At 31.7% G+C, this 17,819-nt stretch overlaps 2 protein-coding genes across 5 annotated transcripts; one reads left to right on the forward strand and one right to left on the reverse strand.

Moving 5' to 3' along the window:
• The first annotated feature begins 1,487 nt into the window (after positions 1 to 1,487).
• LOC25491338 (protein NRT1/ PTR FAMILY 1.2) lies at positions 1,488 to 5,148 on the forward strand. The gene is made up of 4 exons (XM_013599230.3): positions 1,488 to 1,861; positions 2,184 to 2,401; positions 3,402 to 3,949; positions 4,098 to 5,148. Exons 1-4 carry the CDS (start codon positions 1,732 to 1,734, stop codon positions 5,005 to 5,007), a joined length of 1,806 nt encoding a protein of 601 aa, XP_013454684.1. The 5' UTR covers positions 1,488 to 1,731; the 3' UTR covers positions 5,008 to 5,148.
• A 4,451-nt stretch (positions 5,149 to 9,599) lies between these two features.
• LOC25491339 (WD repeat-containing protein 43) lies at positions 9,600 to 17,378 on the reverse strand. Of its 4 annotated transcripts, none has more exons than XM_039833398.1 (13): positions 17,226 to 17,378; positions 15,613 to 15,745; positions 14,857 to 14,961; positions 14,643 to 14,758; positions 13,669 to 13,823; positions 13,488 to 13,576; positions 12,871 to 13,402; positions 12,276 to 12,359; positions 11,477 to 11,706; positions 11,298 to 11,380; positions 10,675 to 10,786; positions 10,108 to 10,182; positions 9,600 to 10,020 (listed from the first exon to the last, which is right to left on the reverse strand). In XM_039833398.1, the coding sequence occupies exons 2-13, from the start codon at positions 15,703 to 15,705 to the stop codon at positions 9,835 to 9,837; spliced, it is 1,860 nt and encodes a 619-aa protein (XP_039689332.1). In that variant the 5' UTR covers positions 15,706 to 15,745; positions 17,226 to 17,378; the 3' UTR covers positions 9,600 to 9,834. The 4 variants fall into 4 exon arrangements, with proteins under 4 accessions (XP_039689332.1, XP_013454685.1, XP_024638403.1 ...); XM_013599231.3 differs by having other exon boundaries at positions 12,276 to 12,362; XM_024782635.2 differs by having other exon boundaries at positions 12,276 to 12,365.
• Between the last annotated feature and the right edge of the window lie 441 nt (positions 17,379 to 17,819).

Genomic DNA, 17,819 nt, shown 5'->3' on the forward strand with positions numbered 1-17,819 from the left:
ACGATTTGCGTTTGTCTATGAGTTTGATGATTTTTTTTTTGGAATTTTTGATTATTTTTTTCATAAAAAGGATAACAATGTTGTTATTTTATAACATAAAGTACTAAATCGTTACAAAAAAATAAAAATAATAAAAGATGAAAATGTTAGCTAAAATTAAGTTAAAGGATTAATTGTGTAATTTTGCCTAATTTTTTTTGAACGAATGATATTTATTAGATTCATTTGTCTGTTATGCAATGAGTGTTATCTAGTGAGGTGTATTTCTTTATTTTGCCATACTATACATGTAGTTTTTTTTTTTTTTTTTTCTTTCGCACCGGTTTCCAACCCACAAAAGGTGGACGACTAATTCGGCTCATGTGTAGAGACATATGTAGTGGTCAAGTGTTGTTTCCCCTGAAAATCGAATCTGATATTCTCCGAGTACGTCTTTGGAAAAAGCTCCTTGCCACTAAAGCCCAAACAACTTAATTATTGTACATGTAGTTCTACTAATGCTATTATGCATTATTGAATTTTCTTTTTGATTTTTTATTTTTGATTTTGTTGAAACATTTTCAACTTAAATTTTTTATCTTCATGCATCTTCAAATTATTTGTTCAAACTCTGACACCGTACACAAACGAAATAACTCTAATAATATAATTAAGAAATACATCATTATACTAATTGGTTCATAATTCTCATAGTTGGCCCTATACACACATACTCTCTCCATCCCAAAATTATAAGTTGCTTTGGAAAAAAAAAATTTCACAAAGTATAAGTAATTTTATAATACCAATGAAACATTAATTTTACTTTTTCAACTTTACCTTTAACTATTTATTGTTCTCTTTTTTTTTAATTCTTTAATTTATTTTTTTCTTTATATTTATTAAAGACGATTTTGTAAAATAACTTATAATATCTCTTTCATATCCTTGCTATCACCAAAAAAAAATCTCTTTCATATCCTTGTCAAAAAAAAAAAAAAACTCTTTCATATACAAAATTAATTGCATTTCTTAATATGTGTGAAATGTCTAAATCGTCACATAATTTGGGGAAAAGAGAGTATAAATTGTATTCATATGACTTTATTTAAACAATATTATAGTTACTTTTTCTGAAATAAAGAGAATCACATTTAGAATATTCATAACTTTTTTTTTTTACTTTTGCACCGGTTTCCGACCCACCACTGATGAATGACTAATCCGACTTATATGTAGAAGCATGCGCACTGACCAAACGTTGTTCTCCATGGGACATTTAGCATATTCATATTAAGTAAAAATATCAAATCATACATAATGATTTCAAATCTCAAACAGTATTTTCAAATGAAGTAAAATGTTGTATTATATTTCCTTTCTGCCTACTCAAAATGACAGAATAATAAGTAAATTGATTAACAAGTAATTGTACGTTATCTTTTGGATTCACAAGAAGGGCTTTGATATATTTAAGAAATGTTGAACAGACTCTTACAAAAATAAAATTATGTACACACGTGGAGCACGAGAGGAAAAAAAAAAAATTGATCCGAACAGAACAGTGAGACAGGAATGGTCTTGTGTTGACTGTTTTAAGAAAGGAGAAGATCTAAAACTCTGATGACTCTATCATCCATGTTTTTTGCATACATAGATATGTGAATTAAGTTGAACATCAACTTTCTTTTCTGCTTAACTAAATCATATTTGTCTTGTAGCTTCAGTCAAAGGAATTTCATTCTTTCAAAGATGGAGAAGAATGAAATAGAGCTTTCTTCACCTCCTCATACCAAAATGGATTCCCAGCAAAAAGACACCGTCATTTCACAACCTCAATTACATAACAAGGGTGGCTTCATTACCATGCCTTTTATTATAGGTTCATTTCTTTCTATGTTGAAATTAATTTATTGATATTGATTTAATTTCAATGTAAAGAAACTTTACACTTTTGATCAACCATAACTGCCGGATCCCCGTGAGCTTAGCTTGGTAGGGATATTGCATATTATATGCAGGAGCTGTGGTTCGAATCCCGGACACCCCATTTCTCCACATTTAAATGTGTGAGCTCTAGCCACTAGGCTACTTGACCAAAAAATTATAACTACCGGATCACTAAACTCTATTATTAATTTATTAGTGTTTTATATATTTGGATATGTTAATGCAAAGTGGTAATTAATGTGTGTGAATTGCAGCAAATGAATCACTTGCTAGAGTTGCAACATTAGGATTATTGCCAAACATGATACTTTATTTGATGGGGAGTTATAATCTTCATTTATCCAAAGCTAATCATATACTCCTTTTATCTGTTGCAACCACCAATTTCATGCCTCTTATTGGTGCTTTCGTTGCTGATTCTCATCTTGGTCGGTTTCTTGCTGTTGGTTTAGGTTCTATCATCACTTTCATTGTAAGTAGACCTTCATTTTTTTGACATCATAATCATGTGAATAATCTGTGTGGAGAAGATAAGTAGGACAGATATTTTGATTCATTTTTTATATAGCACTGGAGACGATACTGACACTGGATACGAGATTGACACGTAGACACATAATAATTTGAGAAAATGGAACGCATTCCATGAAACTATATTGTGTTGGTATCATGTTGGTGTTTGACGCAAGTCAGACACCAAACATACCTTCAATCTGAACTGTCGGTGTTACATAGCTCATTTGTCCACCAAATGTTTTATTTTGAAGGCAAGATTAACATTTTCAATGGATGGGAGAGGAAGATTTTCAATGAATCTTTTTTGTTTTGTTCAGTGATTTGAAGGGAACATCTACCCTCACTCAATTTTGACTTCGCTCTAATATTGAGATATTTTGAGGGGAGACGAGGTGTGTTTAAGATATTTTAAATATGTTGACTTAAATATTAGATGAAGATCAATGAGGATGTTAAAATTAAAAGTAAATTAGTCTTCGCATATGTTTGGTTGTGCGCTTTATTTTTCATTCTCACGACTCGGTACTAAATTGGCCGTGATTTCCTGAAACAAGTAATTATAATTTCAAATAGATGTGCGTTTAATTTGATATTGGACGCAAAACCAAACAGACTATTCCTTCTCTATTGAAATCCCTCCCCTCTCCCTCTATGAATCAAATAAGAATGACACATTTAGGTGATGATCTTAGAGTAGTTATTGTTTAACAAGAGTTAATCGCATAAGAGCTTATTTAATAGTAGGTTATCGTAGAACTCTGCATAAACTCTGTATAAACTGTTTCAGCAAGCTATTACAAGGAGCTTATGAAAATATGCTTAAAATAGTCTATGAATACTTCATAACTTATTTTTATAAGCTCGCCCAAAGACTCATATGAATGCTTACATCATAGTTAGGCTGAAAATATGCTCTTCCAAACACCTCAAGATCATGATCTTCCTTTTGGTAACAGGGAATGATACTCTTGTGGCTAACAGCCATGATCCCACAAGCAAGACCTCCTCCTTGTATTCCTGCAACTGAAAAATGCATATCTGCAACAACTGCGCAAATGGCAATGCTGATTTCTTCCCTTGCTCTTATGTCCATTGGAAATGGTGGCCTTCAATGCTCCATAGCGTTTGGCGCGGACCAGGTGAATAGAAAAGACAATCCTGATAACCAAAGGGCCTTGGAAATATTCTTCAGTTGGTACTATGCTTCCTCGGCTATTTCTGTCATAATTGCATTCACAGGAATAGTATATATCCAAGATCATCTTGGATGGAAACTTGGTTTTGGTGTTCCAGCAGCACTTATGTTCTTTTCCACTTTCTTCTTTTTTCTTGCTTCTCCACTTTATGTAAAGAATAAAACAAATAGCACCTTGTTTACCGGCTTTGTACGAGTGACCGTTGCGGCTTATAAGAACAGGAAAATTCGACTACCCCCCAAGAACTCGGCTGGAATGTATCATCATATGAAGGATTCTGAACTTACTGTTCCAACTGATAAAATAAGGTTGAATCACTTGCATATTCACATTAGTATTAGAGTCCCTACATTTAGATAAGTTGATATTCAAATTATTGCCGATTTTTGTTGTCATTGTGTGTTAAAATATCTATGTATTAATATACTGAATTTGTGGTAATGCTTTGTTTTCTAGGTTTCTGAATAAAGCTTGCTTCATTAGAAGTCCAGAAAAAGACTTAACCTCTGATGGATCAGCTTCAGATCCTTGGAGTCTATGCACAATTGATCAAGTAGAAGAATTAAAAGCTATTATTAAAGTTATTCCATTGTGGTCTACAAGTATCTTGATGTCACTTAACATTGGAGGCTCATTTGGATTACTGCAAGCGAAATCGCTGAACAGACACATCACCCGAAACTTCGAAGTTCCAGCCGGTTCACTTAGTGTAATCATGATATTTACAATATTTATATGGATAGCACTTTATGACCGTGTCGTTATTCCTCTAGCCTCGAAGCTCAGAGGAAAACCGGTTAGGATTAGTGCCAAGACAAGAATGGGACTCGGATTGTTTTTCTCTTTTCTCCACTTGGTAACCGCATCAATTGTCGAGACTATAAGGCGAAGAAGAGCAATCAATGAAGGATATGGTAATGATCCTCATTCAGTGTTGAACATGTCTGCAATGTGGCTTTTTCCTCAACTTTGCTTGGGTGGAATAGCTGAAGCATTCAATGTTATAGGCCAAAATGAGTTCTACTACACCGAATTTCCCAAGACTATGTCAAGCATTGCTTCATCACTTTTCGGACTAGGAATGGCCGTAGGATACGTGATATCTTCTTTTTTATTCAGCATTGTCGAAAGGGTTACCTCAAGTGGTGGAAAAGATGGATGGATTTCGGATAATATTAACAAGGGTCGTTTCGACAAGTACTATTGGCTTATTGCCACAGTGAGTGGTGTTAATATACTGTATTATGTAGTATGTAGTTGGGCTTATGGACCTACTGCTGATGTAGAATCAAAAGTAAGTGCAGATGAGGAAGAATTACCATTAATTGACTTCAGAAATGAGGGCTCATATGACAAGGATAACTGATACCTTACAGTGAAGAAATCTTCAGAACACTGACAAAGAATAACTTACTGTAACTGATACCTTACATTGAAGTAAGTTTTGTAGCTTGCAATTTGCAATGAATGAGAGTTGTAGATCCTATAGCACACTTTTGATACTTAACTTTGACACACTAGCAAAATCTAAATCTCAAAATTCAGCGATATGAATCATTTCTAAATTTTGTCAACAAAAAAAAAAAAAAGGAATAATACCTCAACTTCATCTTGAATTTTCAAAAATCAGCCAAATTCGTCCACAAATTTTGCAAAATATCTATTTAGTCCCTGAATTTTTAAAATGTCAATCAAATCAGTCAATCCGTTAAGTTGGCCTGTTAAGGGAGGTGATGTGCATCGTTAATCGCTTACAAGACTTACCACGTCAAATGCCACGCAAACCGGGACTAATTTGGCTGAAAATGATGAAATTAGCAAGGACCAAATTGATTGATTTACAGAAAATTGCAAAATTCTCAATGTATCTTTTTCCCCCAACGTCTCTTTCTCACAAACGGCTCTTTCTTCCCCAAATATATAAATTTGGAACCCTAATGTTATAATTTGTCACCTAGAGTTCAAAATCTCCAAAATTTCTTCCATTAATTGATGACAAAATTCTTCCCCAATTCAAAAAACTTAAAACCCTAATTTTTTTTATTCAATTCAAAGTCCAAAAATCACTGGTAATTGTTGAAGATTTGGTGTTCAGAAATGATGGGTGGTGGGCGTATGGGCAAAAATAACTACAACAGTCCATCTTCATCTTCAAGCTCTATGTACAATCGTGATGTGAGATGCTTCAATGTTGGTGTCATAGAATTTGTGTTGTAAGAAAAGCCAACATTGTTAATAATCCAGGAAGGCCTTTTTATGTCTTCCCTCTGCCAAAGGTTTGTTTAACAATGATTATGTGATGTGTGAATGGTTTGTTTAAATTGTACTGATTTTGAATTTTCTTTGTATAGGACGACGGTGAAAATTGTCAATTTTTTGTCTGGGTTGATGAAGCTGAAGAACTAGGTTATTTTAAAAACAATGATGCAGGTCATGGAAGAAATGCAAGGTTGATGGAGAAGCTAAAGGATAGTGGCAGAGAAGAGGTTTGGAGGGCAAGGTTGATGGATAAAGTTGATTGTGTAGGAAGTCAGCTTAGGTTGATTAAGATATTGATAGGAGTAATTTGTTTGATTAAGTTGTTTAAAATGTTATTGTATTGTGCCAAGTCTCTGTAATGTTGTAATTAAAAGAGGTTGTCAACGAATGAATTCAATCCTTCTGTCAAAAAATTTCCATCAAATTGGTCCTTCTATTGTATGTCTATCCATCATATCGATCCCCAAATTAGTGAAAATATCATCAAATAAGTCCTTGAATTTTCACAACATATATCATTGTGATCCTTGGTTCATACATTTGTTGAACAAAGTAAAAAGTAAAAGACAGACACTTTGATTGTAAAAAGACAGACATTTGCATACCATCATAAGTCATACATTTGATGTTCATAAGTCATTACATGGCCAAAAAAAGAACTTACATAGCCATCAAGTCATTTGATGTTCTTAAGTCATTACATATCCAAAAAGCATTAATTAAACTAGTCCAAAAGCATAATTTAAACAAGCATCACTGCTTTGGAAATATACAGTTAGGATAAACCTGGGGTTGAGTAGAAGCAGATGGCCCGTAATTTGAATTTGGAACTCAAATAACTCTAGGAGTAGTTGGATTTTTTGGAGCAGGACCCCTCAGTGGTGTTTGTTTAAGCTTGTCATTTGAAATCACCAGTCCTCTCATGTCATATCTCCTTGTATTCATTCCCTAAAATAAAATCAATCAAATCATACCTTAAATTATAATATTATCCATCAAATCAGTCCTTAAATTATCACAATAAGTATCAAATCGATCCTTATCATAGAGGGGTATAATTGGAAACACATAAAAAATGACACTGAAAAGTTAAAACTGCAATTTTTTACCATTTCCATCAAATTAGTCCTTGTACACGTGGCTGCCTTCTTGACACGTGTACAGGACAACACAGCATGCAAGATGACACATCATCATCACTAATGGAACTTATGGACGGATGGACCATTTTGATGGACATTTTAAAATTCAAAGACTAAATAGATATTTCGCAAAATTTAGGAATAAATTTGGCTGATTTTTTAAAATTCAAAGACGAAGTTGAGGTATTACTCTTTTACTATAGACTAAATTGTGAATAAGTGAAACCTACAGCTAAGTTTGTATAGGAAAATTAATAAGTGAATATATAAATTATGGGGTTTCTTTGGATGGCCTTTTATATTTTGGCAACTAAAACATAGCTAGTTGTATATATAAGGACATGAGGTAGTATCTCATATGGTTTAATAAAAAGTCCTACAGTACAATATTAAAGATTTCAAAGGACACCTATACATTTACATGTATGCATGTGTATACAGGGTCAACCATGAGAATTTTGGACCAATTAAAAATAATGTGTATTTCTTAATTATATTATTGGAATTATTTCGTTTGTGCATGGTGTCAGAGTTTGAACAAATAATTTGAAGATGCATGAAGATGAAAAAAAAAAAATTAAGTTCAAAATGTACCAAAAAGAAATCAAAAACAAAAAAGAAAATTTAATAATGTATAGTAGAGTTATATGCATAATCAGTCAAAATACAAGGTAATTGTAAATTTCAACTCATTAAATTTATGTATTTATAATCGATCAAATAATTAGGTTTTCTAAATAATCACATAAAACTTTGTAGTATTCTATAATTTTATGACAAATACGATGAGTTACAAATTACATTAGTTCTCTTAAAAAAAAATACATCAGTTACTACTTTAAAATTGATCGAGTAACATCAACAATGGTAATTATTTGGTGTCTTGGTGGTCTTCTTTTATTATTTTGTATTTTTTTTTCTTTCTTCTTTTTGCATTCATGCGGGTATCATAAATTGTTACTCTCTAACTTCCCTATTATTATTATAAAATTTAAATTTTAGATATAGATATATTCTTCACACTTGCATATTGTAACAAACCATATTTACATTTTTCAATGAAACCAATATACCAAATATAATATAACTCTTATTTTTTTAAATGACATCAACAATATAATATTCTTGTAGAAAACTTTGTTTAATGGTATAGTTGGAAGTGAAAAATCGACCCAAAAATCATGTATCCCTTTTATATGTACTATAAATAGCTAAAATATTTATTTTTAGATTTTATTATTATTATTTGATTATGAAAATTATTGTATCATATATTTACTTTGCATACTCGATATAATAGATATATATATTTATCTATGATTAATTCCTTAAATAAAAAAAAAATCTACCAACAATTAAATCTCTAAAAAAAGGAAAAAAAAATCTACCGAGGATTTATAGATGTGTGGTAAGAGATATGATCCCTTCAGAAAAGGAAAAAAAAATATATCCCTTACATAACTTCTATTTCGCCACATATGTCAGTTATCCGATGAAAATCAACCCAAAAATCATGTATCCCTTTTATATGTACTATAAATAGCTAAAATATTTATTTTTAAGTATTATTATTATTATTATTATTATTTGATTATGGAAATTATTGTATCATATATTTACTTTGCATACTCGATATAATAGATATATATCTATTTATGATTAATTCCTTAAATAAAATAAAAAATCTACCAACAATTAAATCTCTAAAAAAGAAAAAAAAAATCTACCAAGGATTTATAGATGAGTGGTAAGAGATATGATCCCTTCAGGAAAAAAAAAAAATATCCCTTAAATAAGTGGTTTTCTGTTCATCATATATCTTGCGTAAGAAAAATAATATTGAAGGGGCAATACTTGACATATATTTATATAATTAATTTATGTAAAGTGTGCAAAAATATAACTTCTATTTTGTAACAAAAAAAAAAAAAACATAACCATGAACATATAATAGACGATCGATTCATCATTCATGGATTGTGGATCGAAAAAACAATAACCCACAAAGTAAATTTTGAATATGTTGCATTCATGGTGCATGTCAGGTTCAAACATGCATCCTAATTTAATAAATACTATTTCAACCTTTTATCTTTTAGGAAAAAATTGTATCCATAATTTAAACAAATATTGGAAATTTAAACAAATATTGGAAGAAAATTTTATAAACTTACATCTATCTATTGTTGGAGAATTTTCAAATGAAATAAAAGTTTAATTAATGCAATAAACAATTCATTAGGTAAAACATCGAAAGAAAAATTATTGTATATAGTAATCTTGATCTCTATGCAATGAATTTATTTTACAATAATATTTCATTAGAAATCGATTCATTTCTTCCTCAAATAATTACTTCAATTTTACAATAGTAATCTTGATCTCTATGTAGTTGTCTATTACACTCAATTTAGGATAAGCAAGAACATAATATGTAAAGTCAATAAAATTTTGTTCAACTTTTTTCATTTTATTTAAGAATAAATTTCTTCCCCAAACAAATTTTCTCTTCAACTCTATAAAATGATAATAAAAAAAGTAAACAAAAATGAATTCCATGATAACATTTTCATTCAATCACTTAAATCACTTAAAAGAGTATTGAGAAGTTATAATACTTGATTGACTATGTAGTACACTAGTATCAATTTCGCAAAACTGTGATGCTTTGTGGACAAGCAAATGTATATGATGTTTCAAAGATCTACTACAATGTTATCAATTGCTAATAGCTGGGACTTAATGGTATGACATGTTATGAAAAGAACCAAAAACACGTACAGGCGACATCATTAATCTTCCATCATACCATCACTACCTTCAACGTCACTTAGATTATCAAATGCTTCATCTGATAGTTCCCCATCTTTGCTATCTTTGTCGGTGTCCATGGCATCCTCGGATTCTCTTTCACTATCATCCGTGTCCACATAGATAATTGGCACTGTTTCAACTTCATCTACCTCCTCATCAAGCACCTATTCAAAAGAAACCATGCATAAACACAGGTGAATCGGTCATAAACTCAATGCTAAACATTTGTAGACAGCAGAAAGAAAGCTTACCCCGGTGTAAAGGATGTCTAAGAAACTTGAGAGTTGGAAGACAGATTTAAAAGTGGAGACTCTAGACTCAATCAGCTGCACAATAATTATACAAAAGAGGAAAGAATTAGTTGGTTGATATAAATGATCAATTGTTCAAAGATCGTTTCACAAATAATAAACTTTTGAGAGATTTTGTTACTCCAATTTGTTGAACAATTGAATCAAGCTCATTAATTATTAGAAAAACAAATAATAAAGAAAATGAAAATAGTGTGGTGCAATGGTGATGCCCTGACATATTGTATTGTAGCAGATCTTAAACAATATATTCTCCTAAGATTACTACCAATTACCCAATACTTGTATATTTACAGGAAGAATTCAATCAATTGACTAAAAGCTCGATTTAAGTTGTCATATTGTATTGTAGCATATCACATAACAGCTCGATTTGTTTACAGTTAAACACAATGCTTTTCTTAAGCACAACAATAAGATATGAAATGCATATAATTGGTAATTTAAAAGACAAGATCAAATGACAAATTAAGTGCTAATCAAGTAGAATCATCATGCAGAACTCACTTGATACAAAGAGTTCAAAACTTTTAAAGAAGATTCCTGGGACATTATTCCGCTTGCATGCTGTAGGAGTAGACATTTCAGCCATGGAAGAGCACATGCCAAAATTGCACCCCTAAAATGAGAAAGAAAGAAAATAACTTCAAAATATATATAAATCATCCGTAGTAAAAATTGCACGCCTGTAAAAGAAAGAGCAAATAACTAGGATATTATAATTTATTAGTTGTGTACTACAGGTTTTGATACAGTACATACAGGGGTTAATTATAACCTTTTGTTCAGTTGCTGCTAAAGTACTGCAAAAGATACTTGTTATGCTAATATGCTACCATTTTTTCTGTTAATAATCCTCAAGTACCAAAATATTGACCAACAAATTTCCTGACCAACAAGTATCTCTTTGCTCATGCTTTCTCTACCAAAATCAATGGACTGCTATATTAATTTTTTTATCTTCTCCTTCCCCCTCCCTTACAAGCAAGATGGAAAACGAACAAAAAGAAATTAACAATCTAGAAATGGCCACTCATGGAAGACCATCTGCCAAGTAAGTTAAATGCTCAATGGGAACACTGTCTGGCATACTAAACATATATTAATTTATTATAGTTATGATGTATTACCTAGATTCAATAATGGATATAAGAGAATTAAGAAGTTTGAGGACGTTGGATGGGTTCAATTGCGCAACTGAGTTCATAATAACCTGCAAAAGGAGTTGCATACAAATAAGTGATCGAGAAAGTGGGCAATTTACAATTCAAATATAAACACAGTTCAGTACACAGGAGAAAAATATAACCTTCTCATCTTGCGTGTACAAGCAATCCAGAAGAAGGGCACGGTCATCAGCATTCAATGCTTGCTTAAGCAAAACATCTACACTATCTGCACTTGGAGGCTTCGATGAAACTTGCTCTTTGTCACTCTTGGATTTGTTTTCATCCAGTAAATTGAGATTAGTCAGTTTCTCCCCAATTGTTTGCTCATTTGGATCATCATCAAGGACTCCGTCAACAACCTCACATTGATCTACATTAAATATCAGTACCAAAAATACCATCAATACTTCACCAATAATTAACATTCAAAAAATAAATTGGAGCGGAGTGATGAAGTCAAGGGTTCAATTACCATTAAAAAATAAATAATAGTACAGATTGTAAGATATCATACCAAAGTGGTACGTACATTTGAAGATAAATCAACATGCAAATGGGAAACAATTTTCATAAACCAAATTGTCTTATTAAAGCTAATCATGAGTTGAAGGAAACTAACATTTATCACACCTTAGCATAAACTATATGGAAACAAAAATGCTATTTTTCCTTTTTTTTATTCTTAATAGCACTCAATGCTATAGCCTAAAATAACTATAGTGAGTTCAAAAGTTTTCCATGCAAAGCATACATACATTAACGGTATATGTTCTTTTCAAAATTCAGGTTGACAAACCGCTGTCAGTAAAACAGTAATCTCAATTTCAATGGGAGCAAAAGATCAACAAAATGGGATCCAAACACAAACATAACCTAACCAAAGAAGATGGAGAAAGTTTGCTCGTGCCAGCAAACAATTTAAAATATTATAATTCTTACCCAAATCCACCTTGTCAGTTGTGGTTGGAAGATCAGGATCAGATGTTGCTTGTCTTTTCTTAGACTTTTTGCTTTCCTTTTCTACTGCTGCTTTTAGTTCCAAGCGACAGACAGAGATAAGATTTTAAATGTTTAAAGAACTTGTGAAAGATAAACAAGCTTATAATGGAATAAGAGTGTCCCAACTAAAAAAATTGTGACATTTTTATTCCAAATAGAATTTCATGTTTTATTCAAAGAAAAGAGTTGAAAACTGATTAAAACATGAAAAGAAATTGACAATGTGAATGCATGATTGTGAATAGGATCTCTACTTTAAGGGTTTCCCCTTCACAATGAATCTTTCTTTTCACATAAACTTTCTAAACATGCATAACACATTTTTATACCCTTATTTCTCTTATTTATACATCATATCCCGTCTATCCTAAAAATGAGCATATCAACAATCTATGAAGTTGAAAAACAACTCCCACTAGGGCAGGAAAAGTATTTTCTGAAAACATCATATAAATCAAGATCACCTAATAATTACCTAAAAGGAACTAAAAATGAGGGTGTAAGAAAAACTAAACACATATTTAGTATATCTGACCTTTCTTGGAAAGGCTGTCTTGCTTCTGAATGGAATCAAGCTCATCTCCCACAGTTAAGACCACATTCTCCCCTAAATCACTAATATTTAAGACTGTAAACTGTGGATGATCTACAGAGCCATAAGTCACCAAAGCTTGCATCTGTCCGTCTTCCCCCATGGATTGGAATTTGGATGCAATAAAGGAACTGCACCTTTTCTTTGAACTTTCACTATTTTCCTTATCACTTTCAACTTTTTCTGTTTTCAAGGTTATTTTAGTTCGGTGTATTTGATCTTCAGAAGAGGCATTCAAATTCTTCCATATGTAAGTTCCACCTGAAGACGTAACTGCCGAGACAACTAAATCATTTTCATTGCCACCGGAGTGGCAATCAAGAACCAATGGAGCATGCCTCAAGGGTAGTGTTGGACCACTACTCACAGTTCCTAAACTTAAGTCACACCTCCAAACTTGAAGATGTTTACTCTCAGAATCTGATGTAATTAAATATTTTGCATCATTGGATATGGAAACACGATGTATATTTCCCTGTTAAGGCATAAAAGTAAAATATCATGATGCTTTGAGTTTGTAAAGACAAATATTTATATCCAGAATAAGTAGTGACGCTTACCATATCATTAGGGCACTTCAGAACCTCTTTCCCAGTTTCCCAACTTATAACTCGTAGTCTAGAGCTGAAAATAGCTAAATATTTTTCATCTGGACAAAAAGTAAAATGACGAGTGTCAACTACCATGTAACAAGATTAATTGTTAGGATGGACCAAGATCCAAAAGTAATTTAGTACACACCATGTGAGAAAGCCAGTGAAGAGATGGACTTTTTTGAGATTTTAAACTCCTTTAGAAGCTCTCCTGTTTCGGAATTAAACTCATATGCCTTCCCATCATGTCCAACAACACAAAGAAGCTGTCCCTTTTTTGCAAATGAAAGTCCGCAAATCCCACTGTATGATGATACATATGGATGAGCAAGAACAACAAGTTATATACCGATATTGATTATCATTTAATATCATATTACAGCAGCATAATCAACATATGGATGTCACTTGTGAAACTGGTAATATTAAGGAAATCGATGCATATTTAAATATGGGATGGAGGTTTCTGTTTCATTATCTGTGTGTACTATACACACCATAAACCAATATGAACTATACAAAAATTTATTCTAAAATTAAGCCAATGTACAGTATTTCTAACATGTTACACTGACTGATACCCTCATTCACAATTACATAGACTATCCAACAAAGACAGTGTATGAAACTGAAGAAAGGGTTGGCATAAATGACATCAATATGTTTAATCATAATGTAGTAGTGAACATGAAAAACATCCAGTGCAATTTATTAAACATTGCTTCATTTCATAGGGTAGGGAAAATTCTTAGGCAATGGATTAACATGACTGCATGAATACCCAGACATTGGTTCACATTTTATATTTGGTCCCACCCATGAGATTTTTTCAGACCAACTATAAGTCTTTTGGGTCCAATGACAAATTTAATATTTGCTTAATATACCAAAGAATGCTCAAGTTTCTCCAAGATAACCAAGGTCAATTAACACTTTTACATAATCAAACAATGATTGCTTTTATTAAATATACAATGCATGGAGATTAGAGGGAGCCAAAAAGCGGTCATTTGAATGAATAGTTTTACTTTGTTCAATGGTGCAATAATGTTTTGACACTTCGTAAGATGAATATGTCGAAAATTTTCATTTAAAATAAATAAATTCAAATGACAAAAATACCCGGGAATCGGATGACTAGTAGGCCACTTCCTCTCACCAGTGGAAACATCAACAGCGAGAACTTTTCCATCTTCCGTTCCGAGAGCTAATAAGCAAGGTCCCTTACCTTTTTTACGCTAATTACAATAAACAGCCCACAACACAATGGAGAAAGTAAGAATCAAGCCTTTTAAAGCATTAGTGAGTAAAATATTCTCTTAAAATTCCACGCTACCTTTTTCCCAGTGAAACTGCATGCAATGCAAGAATAACGAATATCATGATCTCCATCTGATGGCTTCCACTCTGCTAACAAATCTCCACTGTTTGTATTCCAAATCTGAAAAATAGAAGATGAATTTTTGTCATCAACATTACAAGAACTATAAGAAGCGCAATTGTAGAATTCAAATATCCAACAAAATTTTATTTGCAACAGTAATGCAAATTGATCGTCAGATTGGATATGAATTCTATTGTTTGACATTCTGTCATTTATAAATTTCATTTGACATCATTTTAGTTGAATTGGTATTCAGCATATATGAATAAGATTTGTAGAGTAACGGGCAGAGTATGAGTTAGTTATTTAAGAACTGTAAATTCAAAGAAGCAGTTTGGATAAACTTCTCAATAAACAAACACTTAGATAAAAACAAATACAAATAACCTTGCAATATTTGTTAAACAACAGTTTTCGTAAAAAGAAAAAATTGGCTAGTAAACTAAGCTTTTTCATAACCTCTCTAATTTAACTTCATAAACACATTTAAGCTTATATTGACTTTTCATCAAGTAAAGAACTATAAACATGCTTTAACTAAGAAGCTACTATAAACTAGAAGCTAAATGAAATCATGCCAAAGTAAGAGTTAACAATTATGATTGAAAAAATTGAACCAAAATTAGATAAGACACTTATCCTAACATAAATGGCTCATGAGAACTACCGGACATCAAATGCAGAAAGGGAGATGAAGGCAATGCTTACTTTTGCCGTCCCATTTGCAGACAGAATAGCTGCATAGTCACCATTAGGTGTGAACGCCGTAAGAACAGGTTCCTTTAACTTACCCTTCACCATCTCAGTTAACCTTCAAACAACAAAGAGGTACCAAAATCACCTAAATCGGATATTAGACTTTGTCAGTACTATGTAAAGATAATCACTTTTTAGTTATCAATCCAAACCAAGAGCCCAATTGGGTCACTCAATCATAAAATAACAATAGCAAATCACTTAAAAGTTCAACTATTACAAATTTACAACAAATTGATAAAAACCAATATAATAGACCACAGAACTATAAAAGTTCAAAGATTTCAACTCAACATTCCTTGCCAACCACCATATAAAAAAGAAAATGGGATCCACATAAAATAAAGAGTAAAGCTTATGGTAATTTATCAACTTTAACAGCACATAGATTACATAACAAAAAAGGCTCTGTCTATTTGACATGGCAAAACTAAATAACAACACAAAATGTACACGAGTTCAAATATTTTAACAAACTACATAAAAATCTCTTTGTTCAGTTAACTACAAATATAGAGATACCAATAAAAGATACGCAAAAAGGAAATCTTCGACGACTTTCACACTGTTTCAGACACAGAAGAAGTCCAGTTGCATTTTCCGGGCAGTAGAAATTTTCAACGGTGAAACTCTAATCCAAGTTGTTTTTGATATACAATACAACAAGGGCAAAGCTTGCTTTGATTTCGTGGAGCTGCTCAGTTTTGTTGTTTTAGGGTTTCTATTGTTAAGGGTTTGAGGATTTTGATTGTTAAAAAATGTGTTTAGTTCAACGACTTAAAAACCGGACCTAAGATCCAATTCAGAAGTCTCCAGCTCATGGTTTAGGGCCTGTTTGGATTGAGCTTACGAAAAAGAGCATATGCAAATAATTAAGCTTTTATGTTAATTCATAAGATCTTACTAATGAAAATTGTATATTCATAAGTTGTCTTTTCATTAACTACCTTAACAAACTTATAAATAATACACTAATACTTATTTATGTGCATAAGCTGCTTTGCATAAGCTCTAAAATAAGCCAATCCAAACAGACCCACGGATATGAAATAAATAAAATAAGAAGTAGAGTGCTCAACACCAAGCACCGTTCAACATTTTCCACATATAATATTCACAGTCATAAGCATCATTAAAGGCCCTATTTGGATAAACAACTTATTTCCAGCTTATAACACAATGATAAGCTATTTATATAGCAAAAGATAAAATAAAGTTAAACTTTTTTGTTGTTTTCATTAACTATCCCGGAGAACTTATGAAAATAAGCTGAAAAACAGCTTATGAACAATGTTGCAAGCTGTTTTCGTAAGTTCTCCCATAAGCTGAAATAAGTCAATCCAAGCAAATGAGAAACACTTAATTCAACACTTGAGCACTCACAAACTAGAAGAAATCAGAAGTGAAATGAAACTTAAAAAAAAAAACAAAATCAAAATTTGATTATTTCAATTGAGGAATGAAACTTAATTAACACATAAACCCTAAACCAGCACGAAAATGAGCCTAAAGGTTTGGAACAGAGGTTGAATGGAGGAGTAACAAGGAAGAAAGGGAAAACAAACCTGAAGGTGTAAACTGTGAAGGTGTAAACTGTGTGTGCGGCGGACCGGACAGGGAGTGGCGGCGGGAGAAGAGAAGTGAAGAGTCTCTGTTTTGTTAGAAAAGAAAGAAAACAAACTCGAAGGAGACGAGAGATACAAGAATTAGGGGTTTAGGGATTCTTTTTTTTTTTTTTTTTGTTAATGGAAAAACAAACATTTTTGTACAAAATATAAAATAAATAAATTCCTTCAAAATAAATAAATAAATAAGAAGGTTATAAGATTTTAAAAAAAAAAAAAAAATAGACAACATAAAAGTTTTGTGATATTCACTAAACCCCTGATTCTTTTTATTCACTAAAATACGAGTATTATTGAAGACAACTCTAACAATAAGAATTATATGAATATGAAAAACTAAAGATATACATCAACTAACTAAATTATTCATAACATTTTGTCCTTGAAGTCCATCGAAATTATTAAAACGTTACTATGAAAAAATTGGGAAAATATTCTCTGTTTTTTTTGTTATTAGGTTATTGGTACGAAATTTTCACTATCATTTAATGGTGATTAGTTTTCGTTTGAAAATCTATGAGACACATAAGATGA

The sequence above is a fragment of the Medicago truncatula genome, chromosome 4, assembly GCF_003473485.1.
Source record: "Medicago truncatula cultivar Jemalong A17 chromosome 4, MtrunA17r5.0-ANR, whole genome shotgun sequence".
Classification (NCBI taxonomy): domain Eukaryota; kingdom Viridiplantae; phylum Streptophyta; class Magnoliopsida; order Fabales; family Fabaceae; genus Medicago; species Medicago truncatula.

Excerpts from the sequence above, each read along its gene's own strand:
- LOC25491338 (XM_013599230.3), top strand. The coding sequence starts at position 1,732 with ATGGAGAAGAATGAAATAGAGCTTTCTTCACCTCCTCATACCAAAATG. Across the intron at positions 1,862-2,183 it reads TACCATGCCTTTTATTATAG|CAAATGAATCACTTGCTAGA; the intron begins GTTCATTTCTTT and ends TGTGAATTGCAG. Across the intron at positions 2,402-3,401 it reads GTTCTATCATCACTTTCATT|GGAATGATACTCTTGTGGCT; the intron begins GTAAGTAGACCT and ends TTTTGGTAACAG.
- LOC25491339 (XM_024782635.2), bottom strand. The coding sequence starts at position 15,705 with ATGGTGAAGGGTAAGTTAAAGGAACCTGTTCTTACGGCGTTCACACCT. Across the intron at positions 13,403-13,487 it reads TGAAGTGCCCTAATGATATG|GGAAATATACATCGTGTTTC; the intron begins GTAAGCGTCACT and ends ATGCCTTAACAG. Across the intron at positions 11,381-11,476 it reads TGTACACGCAAGATGAGAAG|GTTATTATGAACTCAGTTGC; the intron begins GTTATATTTTTC and ends CTCCTTTTGCAG.